A 19,618-nucleotide genomic window follows, 5' to 3' on the forward strand; every position below is an offset into this window, starting at 1 on the left:
GGCAGTCCACATAGACGTGTTATTGGGAAGACTGTTGGGATTTTGCTGACTGAATTATCAGGGCATCATTTAATATGTTCTCTGTCCTTTTTTTCCTATAAATTGACATTTTAATGCAGAAGCTTAATCGGTTTCAGGTTTGATTTTTTTTTTTCTTTTGCAAGACTTCTTTATAGGTGTGTACTTTTATCAGGACATACGTAATATCTGGTTGTGTCTTTTTCTGTGATGTAAGCATACATTGGCAATTTTCACCCAGATTCATTAATTCAATGAAGTTCTAAATGTTGATATTATAAATCAATCATTCCTTGTTCCTTACTATCTTCTATAAAGAGAAACTTCCCTTATCAATTACTTAGTTACCTGGAGGCACAGTTCATATAAGGTAAATCCTTGTTTTCTCTTTATCAGTTTTCAAAATCATGAATTGGTTTCTTAGCATCCTCCTAAGGTGATGAATTAGTTTTATTTTTTAAATTCTGAACACATGGATTTAAAAATATTTCATGTACTTCAACCAATTGCAATTATTTTTCTTTTTTTCACATTCAATATTATTTTAATTAATTTCAGGTGTACAGCATAGTGGTTAGACATTTATATAATTTAAGAAGTGATTCCCCTGACTAGTCTAGTACCCACCTAGCACTATACATAGTTATTACCATATTATTGATTATATTACCTATGCTTTATTTTATATCCCCATGACTATTTTGTAACTACCAATTTGTACTTTTTAATCCCATCACCTTTTTCACCTGCCCCCTAACCCCCTTCCATGTATCACCCCAATAAATCTAGTACCCATCTGACTCCATACACAGTTATTACAACATTATTGACTATATTACTTATGCTATACTTTACATCTCTATGATTACTTTGTAACAACCGATTTGTACTTCTTAATCTCTCCCCTCTTTTCACCCACTCCTTCAATCCCCGTTTCCCATCTGGCAACCTTCAAAATGTTCTTTGTCTCTATGAATTTGTTTCTGTTTTGTTTGTTCATTCATTGTTGTTCTTTAGATTCCACATATAAGTGAAACCACACTGCATCTGTCTTTCTCTGTCTAAAACATTCCACTCAGCACAATACCCTCCATGTCCATCCATGCCACCACAGATGGCAAGAACTCATTCCCTCCCATGGCTGAGCAATAATCCATTGTATATATGTACCACCTCCTCACTATCCATTCCTCTATTGACAGACACCCAGGCTGCCTCCATATCTTGGCCACTATAACCAATGCTGCAATCAACATATGGATACACTTGTCCCCTCAAAGTAGCATTTTGGGTTTCTTCAGATAAATATCCAGAAGTGGGGTTACTGGGTACTTCTTTATCTCTTGTTATAACGTTTATTTTAAAGTCTATTTTGTCTGGTATAAATATTGCTACCCCAGCTTTTTGTTTGTCTGTTTGTTTCCATTTTCATGAAATACCTTATTCCATCTCTTTACTTTCAGTCTGTATGTGTCTTTCAGTCTGAAGTGAGTATCTTGTAGGTAGGACATGTGAGAGTCTTATTTTCTTATCTATTCAGCCACCTTATCATTTGTTTGGAGCATTTAATCCACTTACATTTAAAATAATTGTTGATAGATATGTAGTTATTGCCAATTTATTATTAATATTTTGATCCTTTTTTTTTTGGTCTTAAAAAAGTCCCTTGGCAGCCAAGATGTCTCCAACACTGCCACTCTTCAGTTTACCCAAAGCGTGGACGCGGTTTACGAAGTCTACCAGAGAGGCCTTGAACAACAAAAATATCAAACGATTGTTGAATACCTTCACTACCAGTTGAATACCTTCAAACCATTATTGAATACCTTCATTTACCAGTTACCTGGCAGTGAAAATGAAAAAAAAATGTACCCTTGACCAAGTTTTCAGAGGTGTTCTAGAAGAAGAAATTATAAATCATTCACCATGTGAAAATGTTTTAGCTATTATTTCTCTTGTTATTGGGGGAGTAACTGAAGGTATTTGTACTGCATCTACACCATTTGTGTTGTTGGGAGATGTTTTGGATTGTCTTCCTTTGGATCAGCGTGACACAATATTCACTTTTGTGGGAAAAAATGTTGCTACTTGGAAATCAAATACATTCTATTCTGCTGGGAAAAATTATTTACTATGTATGTGCAATGATCTCCTAAGAAGATTATCGAAATCCCAGAATACAGTCTTCTGTGGACGAATTCAATTCTTTTTGGCCAGGCTTTTCCCTTTATCTGAGAAATCAGGTCTTAACTTACAGAGTCAGTTTAATCTGGAAAATGTCACTGTTTTCAATACCAATGAGCAGGAAAGCACCTTGGGTCAGAAGCACACTGCAGATAGAGAAGAAGGAATGGATGTGGAAGAAGGTGAAATGGGAGATGATGAAGCTCCAACAACTTGCTCCGTTCCAATTGATTACAACATGTATCGAAAATTCTGGTCACTTCAGGATTACTTCAGGAACCCTGTGCAATGCTATGAGAAGATTTCATGGAAAACTTTTCTCAAGTATTCTGAAGAAGTTCTAGCTGTTTTTAAGAGTTATAAATTAGACGATACTCAGGCCTCAAGGAAAAAAATGGAAGAATTGAAAACAGGAGGGGAGCATGCATATTTTGCAAAATTTTTAACAAGTGAAAAGTTGATGGATTTACAACTGAGCGACAGTAACTTTCGTCGACACATCCTACTGCAGTATCTCATTTTATTCCAATATCTCAAGGGACAGGTCAAATTCCAAAGTTCAAACTATGTTTTAATTGATGAACAGTCACTCTGGATTGAAGATACTACAAAATCAGTTTATCAACTACTATCTGAAAACCCACCTGATGGAGAAAGATTTTCAAAGATGGTAGAGCATATATTAAACACTGAAGAAAACTGGAACTTATGGATAAACGAAGGCTGCCAAAGTTTTGTGAAAGAAAGCACATCAGATACCAAGCCAACGAGAGTAGTATGGAAGAGAACAGCACCAGAGGACTTCCTAGGGAAAGGACCTAACAAAAAGATTCTGATGGGAAATGAGGAGTTAACAAGGCTTTGGAATTTCTGCCCTGATAATATGGAAGCCTGTAAATCATAGACAAGGGAATACATGCCGACTTTGGAGGAATTCTTTGAAGAAGCCATTGAACAGGCGGACCCTGAAAACATGGTTGAAACTGAATATAAGGCTGTGAACAATTCAAATTATGGTTGGAGAACCCTGAGATTATTAGCATGGAGAAGCCCTCATTTCTTCCAGCCAACAAGCCAGCAGTTTAAAAGTTTGCCAGAAAATCTTGAAAACATGGTAATAAAGCCAGCCAAAGAATTACCACCTCCTTCTGAAGAAATAAAAACAGGTGAGGATGAAGATGAGGAAGATAATGATGCTTTACTGAAGGAAAATGAAAGTCCTGATGTTTGACGAGACAAACCTGTAACAGGGGAACAAATAGAGGTCTTTGCCAACAAACTGGGTGAACAATGGAAGATTCTAGCTCCCTACCTGGAAATGAAAGACTCAGAAATTAAACAGATTGAGTGTGACAGCGAAGACATGAAGATGAGAGCTAAGCAGCTACTAGTTGCCTGGCAAGATCAAGAGGGAGTACATGCAATGCCCGAGAATCTGATTAATGCACTGATTAAGTCTGAATTAAGTGACCTTGCAGAAAGTATAACTAATGACAATGAGACGAATAGTTAGCTTATTTTATTTTATTAAAACTATGATAAGATTTTGTTACCAAACAGCATTTGATAAGAGGTCCACTGGTTTTGGTAAACAATAAACATTTTTCTAACACACACACACACAAAAAGTCCCTCTAACATTTCTTGTACTGGTTTGGTGCTGATGAACTCCTTTAGCTTTTTCTTGTCTGGAAAGCTCTTTATCTGTCCTTCAGTTCTAAATGATAGCCTTACTGGGTAGAGTAATCTTGATTGTAGGTCCTTGCTTTTCTTCACTTTGAATATTTCCTGCCAATCGTTTCTGGCCTACAAAGTTTCTGTTGAGAAATCAGCTGACAGTCTTATGGGAGCTCCCTTGCAGGTAACTAACTGCTTTTCTTTTGCTGCTTTTAAGATTCTTTCTTTGTCTTTAACCTTTGGCATTTTAATTATGATGTGTCTTGGCTTGAGCCTGAGTGGTTTTATCTTGTTTGGGACTCTCTGTGCTTCCTAGGCTTGTACATCTATTTCCTTTCCCAGTTTAGGAAAGTTTTCTGTCATTATTTCTTCAAATAGGTTTTCAATTCCTTGCTCTCTCTCTTCTCCTTCTGGTGCCCCTATGATGCAAATGTGCATATGCTTGATGTTGTCCCAGAGGCCCCTTAAACTATCCTTACTTTTTTGGATTCTTTTTTCTTTTTGCTGTTCTGTTTTGGTGTTTTTGTCTACCTTATCTTCTAAATTGCTTATTCGATCCTCTACTTCATCTAATCCACTTCTGATTTCCTCTAATGTGCTCTTCATTTCAGTTATTGTATTCTTTATTTCTCACTGGATTTTTTTTTGTTTTCTATCTCCATTTTTATGTTTCCTATCTCTTTATTGAAGTTCTCCCTGAGATCATTGAGCATCCTTATAACCAGTGTTTTGAACCCCACATCTGATAGATTCCTTGTCTCCATTTTGTTTTGGTTCTTTTTCTGGAGTTTTGTCCTGTTTTGTTTGGGGGGGTGGGGGGGACACATTTCTTTGTCCCCCCATTTTGGCTGCCTCCCTGTGTTTGATTTTATGTATGAGGTAGAGCTGCTATGCCTCTCAGTTTCAGTAGTGTGGCCTTATGTAGTATATGTGCTGTGGGGCCCAGTGGCACAGTCTCCCTGGTCTCCAGGGCTGGGTGCTCCAGGTGTGTCCCTTGTGTGAGTTGTGAGTGCCCTCCTGTTCTAGTTGAGCCTTGGTTGCTGTTTGCATATCCATGAGAGGTATTGGCCCTTGGGCTGATGGGTTGTGAGGACTGGATGTGACTATAGTGGAACAGCTGTTGTGCAGGAGCTGACCCTACAGAGTAGGATTTGCTTTAGCAGGGCTCCAATGCCTACCTAGTTGCCCCTTTAGGTGTGTCATCCTTGGCCTGGAGGTGTGCTGGCTGGCTCCAAAGCTGGCCTCTGGGTATGCCACTTCCCAGGACTTTCTGGGAGGGACCAAGAAAGTTCACAAGCCAAGTTCAGCCACAGCCTGTTCCCTGCCTGGGGCCACCTGGCATGAGCCACAAAGCATTTTAAGATGGCCACCACCCGTGCTGGGCTTGGAGATGCCTCAAGAGGCCAAGCTGCAAACTGAGACCAGCTATCACTAGTGCCAGACTTAGGGCTAGCAGCAGAAGGTATGGGACACACTGAAGGTAGATACTGTTTGTTTGGGGTTTTGAACCTTTGAGGGATTTTAGGAAGGTGAGCCAAGACAGGCTTGTACAGAAAAGCTCCTGGAAGCAGCTTGAGTGTGCCTGAAAGTGTGGTGGGGCAGGGTCTCAGAGAATCACCAGGGCAGGGTGAACGAATTGTGTTAGCTACGCTGATGGAGATTCAGATATGGCAGCAGCCTACATCTGCATGCTGTGACATAGTAGGGCTCAACAAAGAAATGACCTCCGCCAGCTCCACCATCCAGCCCTCCAGCCCTCATGCTGAGGCCAGACAACTCAGTTCCTTCCCATATGTCCCTGGCAACTTTTGAGCTGCTGCCCCAGCACTGGAGCTCAGAGCAAGTGCATTTGTCAGAGAGTAAGTCTGTACACCCTTTAACAGGAGCACCTGGGACTCCAGTGACTCTCGTCTCACTCAGCCACAATCTCTCTGCTTGTTTTCATAGCCAGAAATTATGGGGACTTCAGTCCCTGGCACTGGAACCCTGGGTTTGGGAGCCTGGTGTGCGGATAGGAACCCTTCCTCTTTGCGGGGGAAGGGGAGAACCTCTGCAGCCGAGATAGCCCTCCTGATTTTTAATGATCACACATGGGTGTGGGACCAGCCCATTTCATGTCTCTGCTGCTTCTACTACTCAAGAGGTGGCTTCTTCTATATGTCCTTAGTTGTAGGGCTTCAGTTCAGCTAGACTTCAGGCGATTCTCAATGATGGTTGTTCTGTAGTTTAGTTGTAATTTTGATGTGGTCACGAGAGGAGGTAAACACAGCACTTATGTACTCTGCCATCTTGACTGGAAATAGGATCACAATAATTATTCTTACTGACAGCTTTAGTCAATGGAAGCCCTTCAAATTAGCTCCTATGTCCCCTACATCCTTTTGACATGACCTACTGGTGTTTAATAGCTTCATTGCTTTCTGGCACTACAAGATATTCCAAGCCAAGCATTTGCAATTCCTGCCCCAGACCTGGAATGAGTCATTTCTAGGGAGTCCTGGTTCCTTTTAGTTGGAAACAGAATTTAGAGGCCATTATCTAGGTACCAGGCATTTTCATTGCCATTGGGTTAATCATTATTTCTACAGATTTTTTAAAGACAGAGCTAGGAAACACTTTTCTTTTTTTTAAGAAGAAATGCATGGTGAGTTCATTCTGATGTCAATCACTTTAACATTCATGGAAACAATACATCCAATTTACAAATAAATTATAAGTAGGAATAAAGAGATGAAAAGGAAACCCACACATAAAGAGATTTAAGAGACATACCTGCTCTTAAGCTCAGACGTAAGGCCTTGGCTCTGACTAAAAAACAGCTACACCTCCCCACCTCATCTTCCAGAATTAAGATGCCTGTTTCTTGAAGTCCAGAATGTCTAAAAAAGAAATCAAGAATCAAAATATCCTTACCAAATCTACTGAATTTCACTCCTTAATTTTATTGACACAATTATGATTCAGAAAATATTAAGAATCCCAAATGTGACTGGTTTGAAGAACATCTGAAACATTTAACTGGATGGTAGATGTCAATGCTAAATCTGATGAATGGAATTTCTCATACAAGAAAGATGTAAATTTAGTAAATATGGATTAGGAAATATGGACATCTAAAACTCCATCTTGGAACTAAAAAGATTTTACCTTGATTTGGAGTAAAAGAATAGGATGTGGAAAGGAGACTCAGATTTTACTTTGGCTCATTAAATCTAAAAGGCTTTAAAATTATTAGTATGAAAAGTGTCCATGTTTCTGTTTATGTGAACAATGGAAGGAATCGCCAGGTTCTACTGCAAATCGTCTGCACATTGTTTCATCAGCACTAATTTAGTGCTGCTGGACTAGATAAAGCTATCCAATGCTAAGCCCTCACTGTTCTCTTAGGAATTGTTTTCTCCAGGGTTTTGCAGTTGACTTGCTGAAAGTAATTGACATGTGCCAAGGCAATGATAAGTTAGAAACTACCCAAAATCCAAGGATAATTACTAAACTTGCTTACATGTTAAAAAGATTAAAAGCTGGGTATTTCCTTTCACATATTCCCAGTTACCAATAGAGAGTCAGATTCTTTTAGCAATGAGAATGTGACCCCAAATAACTTTAAATTAGTGTCTTTTATTTCAGCACATGTAAGATAATATGTAATAATTTAAAATATCCATTTTGAACACAAATCTTGAAAGAAGACAAAAATAAGGTAAATTGAACAATAGGAACTCACCTGAATTGAGCTCATAAAAATTCTTTTATATTATTTCTGCAAATACTTTGTCTTCACATTTATTAATAAAACTAGCTGCCTTTGGAGCACACTCTGTACCAGCTGATGCTTGAAATAGAACCTGACAGTCTAAAACTGGCTTGATTTTGGAAAGTTAGTTTTGTACAGCTGCCTCCATGTGTAGATGCCTTTTTCAGAACTAGGTACTCATTAAATTCTTTGACTGCCATGACCACACTGGCGTTTCAGGGTCCAGGTGGGCACAGTAGCTTTGATGACAAAAGCAGATGTTTGCCATCCTTAGAAAGCAATACAAAACACCCAGCTCCAACACATCTCAAGCTCTGGTATGTGTGAATGAACACTCCTTCTTGATTCATGTTTGCATGCTGAACATCTGTTTTGATTGTACATTGTTCCTGTGTAACTATGCTTTGATTCATAATGAATTTCTCATATTATGGTATTTATTTGCATTGAACACAAATGCAAATAAAAGGAAATAAATGGCTGAGAGAGAAACCAAAAGGAAGAAGAAGAAGAGGATGTGGAGCAGGAAGAGGAAGACTAGCTCCGGGGCCTCTGAGGGACAGAAGCATGAGGCACTGGGTCCAGCGCCAGTGCACCAAGGCTGGCTTAGACCTCAGAGGTCACTCCAAGGACTGCTGAGAAAGCGCAGCACCTGTGTCCAGAGCTAGATCAGAGGACTCGGCATTCCAGGCAGCTTCTACCTGGGTTCTACAAGCTTCTATTTGTATCCCTCCCATTCTTGGGTAAAAACCAATATCCCCTGGCACTGCTTGCCACTCCACAGTGAGGACACTGTTCTGTGCTTCAGATATGACCCCTCCCTCCAGATGCTTCCTCCAGATGCTTGCACCCCTTTCCAAGGTCACTGTGAAAAAAAATGACAACACACTCCCACACCCTTGACTACACACAATGAAGAGGTAGATGGGGGACCTGTACTCGTTGCTGGTCTGGGTGAGTAGAGGGAAAACTTGATCAGTCACACTGAACGGGCACACTGCAGTCTGTTATCTGCACCCAACACGGCGAGGGCATGCTGCAAGAGATACCCCAATGACAGCGGTGTGGGAGCAGGGGCAAGGGTACCTGCAGGAGAATCTGAGGACACGGGGTCTGCCTACCTCAATGCTTTGCCCCAAGATCAGGTTCCATCAACTCAGCCTTCTTACATGTCGGCACAGGCCCAGTTCAGGGATGCAAAGTACGTACTCCCCGCTGTGTTAGGTAGTAACTACCCAAGTTGTGCCACCACGTTTTCTCAGCCTCCCCTTCTCTGAGTGGAGGTAATAGCACCTACTTCAGAGGGCTGCTGCAATGATTAGATGCAGTGATGTAAACAGTCCTCATTACAGGGCTGGCATATCGTCAGAGTGCATAAAAAGACACGGTTCCAGGGTCTTGCTCCCTTCGGCAGAGTCATGTGTGTGGGAAGAAATGCCACCTGAAGGAGGGAAACCCTGGCAGAAGCAGGAGGGTTCCAAAGGGGCCAGGGCTTGGCCTGACATGCCTCGAGGCTCTTGGCAACCATTTTGAGCAGGTGCACAGCCGCTGCTCGGCCTGCCCCAAGTGGTATGCTCCCAGGCAACTGAGACAAAGGAGTGAACTCTAGACCCCAGCGTCCTGCAGGAGAGATGACACATGTCTTGATGAACAGGGTGATTCAAGGCAACTCTGAGGGCCCTTGTTACATTCTTGAGCTACAGGAGAGGCCAGCGCTTGGGTTTCGGTTGTTCTTGGCCTCCTCACTGACCTGGGGCACTATTTCCTCCTTCTCTCCTCTCCCCCATTCCTCCCCACCTTCTTTTAAAAAAAATGTTTAAAGGGTTTTGTCAGTGAATGAGCTTATTCATAAAGCAGGCGTGATGACAGTTTGCAGAGCTAAATGGGCACTTAACTGTGTGTCTAATAAATCTGCAACAAAAATAAACAGAAGGGGAGAGGGTTTGGGAAAGAAAAGAGGTCAGGTATGAAAGAAGCCTGTCATGGTGATTTACCACAGCCCCTCAGCAGGCAGTGTCCGCCCCGTCCCCTCCTGGCCACTGCCGACTTGGATTTACCAGAGGCTGACAGCAGAGCAGCCAGGTAGAGGCCACACCAGAGCAGAGCTGGATGGGCACAAAAGGGAGCAAGGGGAGGAGGCTGGGAAGGCCACCGCATCCACTGCCCATTGGCAAGGCAAGCGCAAAACGCGAGGAGACAAAAACAGGTCGGTGCCCAACTACCTTCCCTTCAGGATCCGCACCCAGATTACAGATGGTATTACCAGGATCTTTCTGTCTGACCCAAACCACCCTCCACCCAGGATTTGGGTGACAATCTGGGATTAGAGACACATTCAGATGAATTTAGCAAACACCTGTTGTTCCAGTGTTAATCACCCTTCCAGGTGCACAAGAGACCTAAGACATTAACCCTCTCTTAGCTGGGCTAGCCTGGTGAGGACATGCTTAGGGATGTATCTTCCATGAATCACCTTCCTTGCCCTGAAAGAACGCCATCTCACAGGTGAGGGCAGGTAAAATATCACACAAACTTAGCTGAAATCCTGCCCCAGCCCCAAACTCACTAAAGTATAAGTTTCTCCAAGAAGATTCTAGCTTATTTGAGGGTGGGGACATATTACTCTACCCCCCTTCTCTCCTTCCCCTGCTGGCACTGGCACAGTGTTCCTCGCAAAACAGATGTTGAGGAAATGCCTGTTGGGTTGAATTGAACTGTGGCTAGCGCTGCTTATGGTGGTAGAAGGCCAAGCACTCTGCTTACTAAGGGCAGAGGCTTCTGCCCCGGATGGCTTGGGACCCTCTCTCAAGTCACTGTTGTCTCTCCCAGTTCCCCCTGTGCAAGTGGAAAGGATGCTTCTGACTATTGCCCATCCCAAGGTTTTAGATTTGGCTCCAGCTACAACTTTCCCGCCCTTGCCTTCCCAGCTGTTCTCTAGGATGAACTCATCTTCCTTCAGACACCTCCTAATATTAACTCATGAACCAGGTCAAACAGGATCACCAACCCACCGCCAGTTACCAAATGTGACTTTGGCCTAGACAGGATTTTAATTTTTATTTTAGACAAATGCCTCAGGCTGCCTGCGACAACACTACCCATAGTCTCTTTGAGAGAAAATTTTCTGAGGGCATCTTCTTCAGAGCCCTGTCAATATCTCTTCCCAAAAGGAACTAGCAAACTGGGGGAAAACTGGCCCTTGGTCATGGGGACCTTCACGTATGAGCTCCCCATCACCCTTCATCCCCTTGTCCCTGGGGTGATGGGAATGTTTCTGCAGATCACAAAAGGAGTTTGTCCTGCCTTCCCTCCTGCCTCTGAAAGGCGCTGGCAACTTCCCGTCCTGCAGCCAATGCGTGTGGCTCTAACAATAGTCAACAACCAGGAAAGTTGTTTCATGATTTGGGGCCTCAAGACTTCATTACATTGGGCTGTACCCACCATACTTTTAAGAACACAAAACCTCTGGACGTCCAAGAAAGATGCCAGCAGGAGACTGGGAGCATCCGGAGCCTCTAAAATTGTCTGTCTACGGGCCTTTAGAAACACAGAAAAAGGTACTCGAGACATACAAACTGAAAAACAGCCTCAAGGAATTTACGCTCTAACAGAGAAAAAAACAAATCCATGTCCTCTTAGAAAATGTGGCAGGATCACAGTGACAAGGCCAAAAAGTGCATTAAGAGGAAGAGGTGAAAGAGGAATGAACAGGTTAGACTGGAGAAGAGGCGAGGTTAATTAAGAAACAGGAAGAGGTGACCTCAAACACTTACGCTGAGAAGTGTAAGGGAGAAGGGAGTTGAGGCAGTTGGGAAAAGGACATTGTCTCCCTGCACAGAGCAGGCTGGGGCGCAGCCTCGCAGGGCGGGACTGAAAGACTTAGAGGAGAGAGAAGCCTCTGCGCCTGGAAGATGCAACACTCAGCAAGGCCAACCGAAAAGAGAGTAGCGAAGTGGGGATATTTCAGACACAGCAGCAGCAGCCGCTTTCTGGGTTTTAGGCAAACAGGCAATTCAGTGCACAGGAATCCTGAGAAACAAGTTTGCTTTTCGTGCAAAGCACATTTCAGTTCTCTCACCGCAATACTTTCTACTCTTGAAAGGATCTTTCAAGTATGATGGGGGGTAAGATTTAGGGGGCACCTACAGAAACTTGCCAGAGGATCAGGCAATCACCTGGTCGCTGACTCGGGCAGGAGAGAGACTGGGGAGAACCCCTTGGGATGACTGTTAGTCTGGTCCTGCGAAGTCCCTGCTCATTTTCTGCTGAGTGGACATGCGACCAAGCTGACAAAGCACATCCTGTTGAGGGAAGAGCTTCCTACCCTGCAGTCCAGCTCCAGCCCAGGCCCAGGCCAGGGTGTGGGGCACTGCCCGGTAAAATGAGGTGCAAAGGTGGTGAGCAGGGTAGGGGAACTCTAAGCACCTGTGGAGGGAAAGAGAGGATCACAGAGGTCCCCAGACTTCCTAAGACAGTTCTAGAACTGACCAGTCTCTGAGAAAAACTTAAACCCAGCCTGGTTAAGGTTGGTTTCTGAAAGATCTGTTCAGACTAGTTTGAGGACATGGGTCTCTTAGCATGAGACGCATTTGGTGATGGTTTGAATCTCAGCAAAGCTTTGCAGCTGATGTAGAAGCCAATCAGAAGGCACAGTGACCCAGAACACGAACTCATTGTTAGGCAAGCACCCTGGGACACCCACGGAGTCCAGGGCCTGCTCCAGGAGTCCTTTACGTTCTACCAATAAAGATGCGAGCACTGGGAGCAGAGGCACTGCTCCTGGCTGTGTCACCTTGTGTCTCTGGGGAAGCCCCCCTGCACCACCCCATCCCTGCATTAGGACAAAGCTGAAGCACAGGGAGCAGACTGCTGCTGAAAGGTTTTCCACTACTACCACCCCCTGAAAAGGCACAGACTTATTTGCATGGGAGGAGAGAAGGCTGAGAATGACCAAGGCCCTCTGCAGGGATCTGGCACTGGGTTTGTTTCTCGACTTGGCTCCTGACCAGTTACTATCCAGGGAAAGAGCTTAACTTCTCTCTGATTAATGGACTTCCTGTAAAACTGGACAACATAGCCCATTTCATAGGCCGAGCAGGCAGCATCAACTAAAAGTGCTTGCGGAAGTGCTTTCCAATCCTCACAGAGGAGAGGCTGCAAGAGAGGAGGGCTGAGGCCTCCATGTGGTCAGCTTCATTGTGTGGTCAGTTTGCCATGGCCCTCTCCCGTCCTCTGAAAAACTTCAAGAAGCAGAAGCTGACCAGACCCGAAGATAAAACCCTGAACCTTCAGGAATCACCATCCTGGATGCCAGAGAAGGGAAAGAATGCTTTTACTTAGCAAGGCCCACAAAATTAGATGACTCTGAGAGAACTAAGAAAGAAGCTGAGAAAGTGAGGAAACTGCTCTCCGTAGAAGGAAATCTTGGGAGACAGGGATCACAGGATAACTCTGTTCAGAGCCGCACAGGACGACCTCCTATTCACCAGGATCCACAAAAAACTTGTAGAGTGGGTTTCTGGATGCCCATCTCAAGTCTTGGGAACTGGAGGGCAAAGGGAAAAGATGGAAGTAGAGGTAGCAGAGCTTGATGCCTAATCAATTCTCATTCACATTGGAAAGGCCCAGACCCATCCTGAGTCACAGGGCAAAGCTATACAGAGCTGAGTCTGAAGGACAAGCCCAGGGCTTATAAGTGCACTTGACCTTGGATTCAGGGCTTCCAAACCAGGAGGAAAGGTAATCTGAGGTCCTAAACCCTCCACTGAAATCCTTTCAACCCCTAGGGACAATACCAAGATGACAGGCCGAGGACTCAGGGCTGGAAGTCAGAAACAGTGCCTAGAACACAGCACACATCTATCTGTGTGACAACAGTCAGTACTGGAAACCTCAGACAGGACAATATGAGAGCCCAGGACGTAAGACCAGAAACCATCACAGGAAAACAGCATCCAAATGAAAGGCCTTTCAGGCGGGGTTGGGGGAGGAGGAACGTGAATAAGGCAGAACAGTTCCTCAGGAGTGAGACTAAATTGGCACAGATCCACCTGCCTACTTTGGCCATTGTGTACACTCTTTGGCCCATTGGGACAGCACCTGGTAGGCAGATCATGAAACTGTACATGGGGTGGGCTAGAGGTGAAGACAACTTTCTGCATGCCCCGTGTAAGAAACCTCACACAGATGGCTGGGTGTGGTCTGCACAGACTGGTTCTCGGAGGCCAAATCCTTACCTCCTTTGTCTATTCACAAGAGGTTAAGAAAAAGACTGCTTTCACTTTGTTGCTCTTAAGAGCAAAGGCAGTGAACACACTGCCTTAGCTAAGTCAAAATGGCAGTCACTGCCCAGGTTAATGGACGGAAGCAGGCAGGCAGAGTACTGAAAACAAGCAGATCATTCCTGTGTCACTCTGAAAAGAATTATACGATTTGTTTGACAGAACTAGTAACGGGTTTTGCTTCCTAGCTGAGGCCATTATTAAAGTCAGTTTTTATTTCCTAAGCCTACACTGGGCAGAGTTACCGTGTAATTAATGGACAGTCGGTGAGATGGGTCCTCTGCCCTGCAGGACATCACAAGTGCACACACAGGGAAGATGATCGCGACAGCCCATGTGGCATCAGGCCTCTGGGCCAGTCTGCATGACAATCAGACGAGAAACAGAAGCTGCGTTCTCACCTTAGGACATCCAGAGCCCACCTCTTTCCAGGTCTTCTGAAAAGTGGGACATCATTTTAAATTTAAAATCACAGAGCACATCTAGCCAAGTGGTTCTCAAATCTTTTGTTAAACATTGCAGAGCCCTGTCATCCAAATGGATACATAATGAAGAAAGATAAATAAGAAACCAATAAAAATGGTTACCCTAAAGGGGATAGGGGCACAGGGTAGAAAGGGCAAGAGAGAAAACAAACCTTCGTTTTATCATTTGACTTTTGAAGCACTTAAATTTATTATCTCTTCAAAAAAAAGTAAAGCAATTTTTGAAGTTGAAAGCCCACAATGTACAGCGGCTGACAGTGGAGCTGCTCTGGCAGAAGGTGGTGGGAAGGGTAGTGGGCAGAGCCTGGGCTGCCCTGCTCCTTCCTCACCCAAGGCGTCTTGGTGTGTCTTCCATTTGTTCTCTGCATTGGGACACCACTGGCCTGGCCCAATCTTTTTATTTCCTAGCTGGAAAACTAAAGCCCAGGGAGCTGGGCTCTCCTTCTCTGGGTCTCTCTTTCCATAGGACATATCCAGGAAGGGCTAAATGCACTCCCCAGAAGAAATAATACACCCAATCCTTTTGAAAGATTTATTTTTAATTAAAAAATAAAAGTTATCTTCACATATCTGTATTTCAGCTTCAAGGATGACAACTTAATGAAGCAAGAAAAACAAGGCTTATCAGTTCTTGAGTCACCTGACCATCTTATAATGGGTACAAAGGCACGCGTGTCTTCAAACAAACAAACTTTATTCAGAAACAATTCTAATAACTCAGAACTCCCTTCCCCCAACTCGCTTTTGCCCACCCTCACCACCCGCCCCCCAAAACAACAACCAAAACATTAAATTCTCTTTTAAAACTACAGAAATAAGTGCTGAGTCAGCAAGGAACCTGGGCAAGCTGCCCAAGTCCTCCGTGTCTCTCTGCTTTGATGACTGGCTGCCCAGAGGCTGGCAGGGAGAGAGCCAAAGCCATCCTCCACCACACATCAGGTGGGGCTTGTGCCCAGCCCCACAGCCATCACCCCAGCTGGGGCAGGCAGTCCCAAGGCACTATCTCTCTTCAGCAAGGGCATCCTGTGGCTAAAGCATCCTTTCAGGAAGAGAAAGGCCTAAGAGAAGCAAGTCTTCCTCAAATGCTTGCGATGAAAATACCACTGGATCTCTTCTCCCCCAGTTAACCAGGCTGTGGGAAGTTTTACTCTCCCTTTCTCCCTGCCTTTTCTCTTTCCCTTCTTCCCAGTCTCCCTCTCCCCTCAAAGAGTTTTATTTTAGCTTGATGGTGGGGGTTCTGAAGAGGCTATTGGCAACTCCTGGGGCTGGCCTGGGGGCTCTGCCACCTCTAAAGGGACATCACATGCTTTAGGTTTCTGTGTGTCACAGAGCTCCTCCTGTCCTTGGGAGGGCGCAAGGTGTTCCTGGCTCTGGGCCTGGCTGTTCATCTTCTCTTCAGCTTCTATCTCTTCTGAAGTGGGGATGGAGTTCTTCTTGGGACGACCTTTGGGTTTTGTGGGTGCTTCCTGCCCACCTTTAAGAACCTACGTGGGAGAGAAATGGTCAGTAAGTCTAAGAAATAACTCCTTCCCACTTTACCACTCAACAGCATCTATACCATTCCTTCCCAGTGGTGACAGAGTTCAGCAAACAGTATTTTCAACCCATCAGCTACAGTCTAGAAAGACGCCTTCATCCTTCAAATGTACTTTTAGTCAATATCATATTTTAGCATTAAATAAAATGATCACACACACACACAAAATCCAACTTCAATAATAAGGAAAGAAATAAAATTAAAATATTAATGTGGTATCAATAAAGTTGACAAATTTAAAAAAAGACAATATTTGTAACAAGCAGGAAAATAAACACTTTCCATAGAGTTGAAGAAAGATATAAAGCAAGCAAAATAAGAATACCCCAAATGGCCTTTGCTGATTTCAAAGGACTTGCACATTTATTATCCTGATGTGACTTACACAAGAGTCCCATGAGGTAGGCAGGAATACTTTTTAAAATATTTTTATGCTACTTAGGAATATAACAGACACTTCTTCCTCCGCTGACTCTGAACCCTGGTGTAATTGCTGACTTTCTGGGCAGCTAGTGAGAAGGGTTTCAGGCGGACCTGGGTTAGCACAAATAATTAGGGGTGGGGTGTATTTTTGCTACTTACATACCTACCTTCCTCTTATCTTCCCCATTTGAACAGAAGCTCCTTGAAAGTAAATCCTGCTTCTATCCCTGGCTTTACACTCCAAGCATTTAACTTCCAACTAACCTTCTATACAGTCATTAAATATTTATTGACTACATCTCCTTCCTGTAAGAGCAGCAGAGGTGCTGAATTACAAGAATGAATGTAGTAACTTGATAAACCATAGTTCTTTTTTAGAAAACAGCTTTATCGAGATACAATTCACATACCATACATTTCATTCATTTATAGTACACGATTTAGTTTTCTTTTTTGTAGTATAGTCAGAAAATTGTGCAACTACATACCACCAGAATCCAATTTTAGAACATTTCATCACCCCCAAAAAGAAACCTCTGCCCATGAGTAGACACTCCCCATTCCCTGTTCCCCAACCATAGGCGACCACTATTCTGTTTTGTCTCTACAGAGCTGCCTATTCTGGACATTCCATATGTACATAATCATATACTGTGTCATCCTTTGTGACGGGCTTCTTTAACTTAGCATAATGGTTTCAAGGTTCATCCACGTTATAGCATGTACCAGTATTTCATTCCTTTTTATGGCCAAACAGTATCCATTGTATGGGTATACCCCATTCTCTTTACCATTCACCAGTTGATGGGCACTTGATCGACACTTGGGTTGCTTCTACCTTTTGACTATTGTGAATAACGCTGCTATGAACATGGGTGTGCAAATATCTGTTCAAGTCCCTGCTTTCACTTCTTTGGGGTATATGCCCAGAAGTGGAACTGCTGGTAACTCTGTTTAACATTCTGAGGAACTTCCACACTATTTTCCAGAGGAATTACATCATGTTATAGTCCAATTAGCAGCATGTGAGGACTCCAGTTCTCCACATCCTCGCCAATACTTGTTACTAAGCCTTTTTGATTATAGCCATTCTAGTGAGTGTGAGTGGCATCATTGTTTTTGATTTGCATTTCCTTGATGACTAATGCAGTTGAGCATCTTTTCATGTGCCAGTAGTATATCTTCTTTGGAGATATGTCTATTCAAATCTTTCGTCCTTTTTTAAATTTGGTTCTATTTTTATTATTGAGTTGTAAGAGTTCTATACATATTTTGGATACAAGTCTCTTAGACACAAGATTCACAAATATGTTCAACCATTCTGTGTGTTGTCTTTTCACTTTCTTGGTAATGTCCTTCATAACACAAAAATTTTTAATTTTGTTGATGTCCAATTTATTTTTTCTGTTGTTATTTGTGCTTTTGGTGTTATATCTAAGAAGATTTTGCCTAATTCAAGGTTATGAATATTTACTCATATTTTCTTCTAAGAGTTTTATAGTTTTAGCTTATACATGTAGGTCTATGATTCACTTGAGTTAATTTCTGTGTATGGTATGAGAAAAACTATAAGTCTTCAATAAACACCTCCTTTTAGCTGGGAATCTTCTCAAGCACTGTACTTTCTACCCAAACACACAGCTCTGAAGGGGACCTCTAACAAGGTATAGATGCTGACAGAATCCACCTTTCGGGAGAAGACATCCCTATATTTCTTTTCACATAAGTCACTATCTGATTTTGATTTCAATTCAGGCTGTTGACAGCACCTAAATGTGCCAAGATGGAACTTATATGTTGAAAGCAGCTTCACTCAGTATGAAAGAGATTATACAAAATTAAGTTGCCCCATGTATTAACCAAGTTATAAAAGGGCAGGTCTAAGGAAGCCACCTAATTGGCAAAAGAAAGTCCAGCCCAGCAATTAGAGAACACCACCCACACAGCTTGGATCAACCCCACCTGGCTGTTTTCCTACAGCACACACAAAAAATGCAAAACAATCAGACCATTTTCTAAATGGAATAAAACATTCCAGCGCAAGCAATAATTAGGAGATAACTACCCTCTTGGCTGCTTTCCGCACTCGACCTCTGGCCCCTTGCCTTCCAGCACACCTGAGACATGCAATTATCTCACAACCACCTCACAGCGGGAGCTGCACATTCTCATGCACCCTGTGGCTCTCCTCCCAGGATGCCATGCTCCCCAACCGTTCCTAGAGCCAATTTAGTTTCTTTGGTCCTGGGAGGCCAGACAACCCATTGCACACAAGGTCACATCTCTCGGAAAAACTAGCACATCATCTACTTTTCTTAGCCGTGCCTGCTAACAGCCCTCCTCTGAACTCTAAAACCAGGGATCCCAATGTCCTATTGCTAAGGAGGTCAGGACAAGGCCTTTGCTTCCTTCTCAAGCTGCTCAGGTGGGGGACAGGCCGTTTGACCGGAGATCTCAGAACACCAGTTCAGGGAGGGGCCTTCTACCTCCCCCATTATTCAGACAGGAACCTGAGCTGAGCAGACAGAAGTGGTTCATCACGGTCAGAGAGCAAGCTGAGGGCAGGGCCGGGACTTGAACACAAAACCCCTGACCATTCGAATCTAACACTCTTACCAGTATCTCACTGTGCATAATATGTGAGGGATACATAAAATGTGCCACTGTTATGTCTGGCTCCACTATTTATCTGCAATTACCCAATCTCCCAGAAGTCCCTATGCCATAGACTTATTACCCGGAGTGCTTTGTGCTCCTTTTTCTCAATCTTTATCTGCAGCTCTAAGGAAAAGTGAGAGCCATATAACTGATGACTGTTTCCACGGAGCTGAGATGCAAGTTTGGATTCTCTAGCATGAAACTCTTCCCAACACACTGTTTAGCAGACTTTCTCCACTTGAAGATGGAATGTTCCACTTACCACAAGCCCAGATGCTATGGAACTGACGGGGGAAAGCAGGTGGAATGAGAAAGGACAAACACTCAGGACTACTCTTAACCAGAGTTCCAAGGGCCTGGCTTATCTCTCCTTGCCTCCAAAAGTCTAGATTCTCTGGAGACGTAAATTTTGTGAATAAGTAAATAATTTTTAAAATAATAGTAACAAGAAGAATAGCAGCTAATATTTCTTGGCTAAGTTTTACAGGGATTAGCTCAATTAATACTACACCTTTATAAGGCATATATTAGGTATTTACTGATGAGGAAACAGGCACACAGAGGTTAAGTAACCTGCCCAAGACTACATAGATAGCAACGG

At 43.4% G+C, this 19,618-nt stretch overlaps 1 protein-coding gene and 1 pseudogene across 1 annotated transcript in view; one reads left to right on the top strand and one right to left on the bottom strand.

Moving 5' to 3' along the window:
- The first annotated feature begins 1,696 nt into the window (after nt 1-1,696).
- Nucleotides 1,697-3,715, top strand: LOC109435284 (THO complex subunit 1; annotated as a pseudogene).
- Nucleotides 3,716-14,932: 11,217 nt separating this feature from the next.
- Nucleotides 14,933-19,618, bottom strand: part of BARX2 (BARX homeobox 2) — a 64,680-nt gene continuing 59,994 nt past the window's right edge. The window contains exon 4 of the mRNA XM_019713043.2: nt 14,933-15,883. Coding sequence (XP_019568602.1) covers nt 15,617-15,883 — 267 coding nt within the window. The 3' untranslated portion in view covers nt 14,933-15,616. The remainder of the gene's footprint in view (nt 15,884-19,618) is intronic.

This window comes from Rhinolophus sinicus, linkage group LG16 (genome assembly GCF_036562045.2).
Source record: "Rhinolophus sinicus isolate RSC01 linkage group LG16, ASM3656204v1, whole genome shotgun sequence".
NCBI lineage: Eukaryota > Metazoa > Chordata > Mammalia > Chiroptera > Rhinolophidae > Rhinolophus > Rhinolophus sinicus.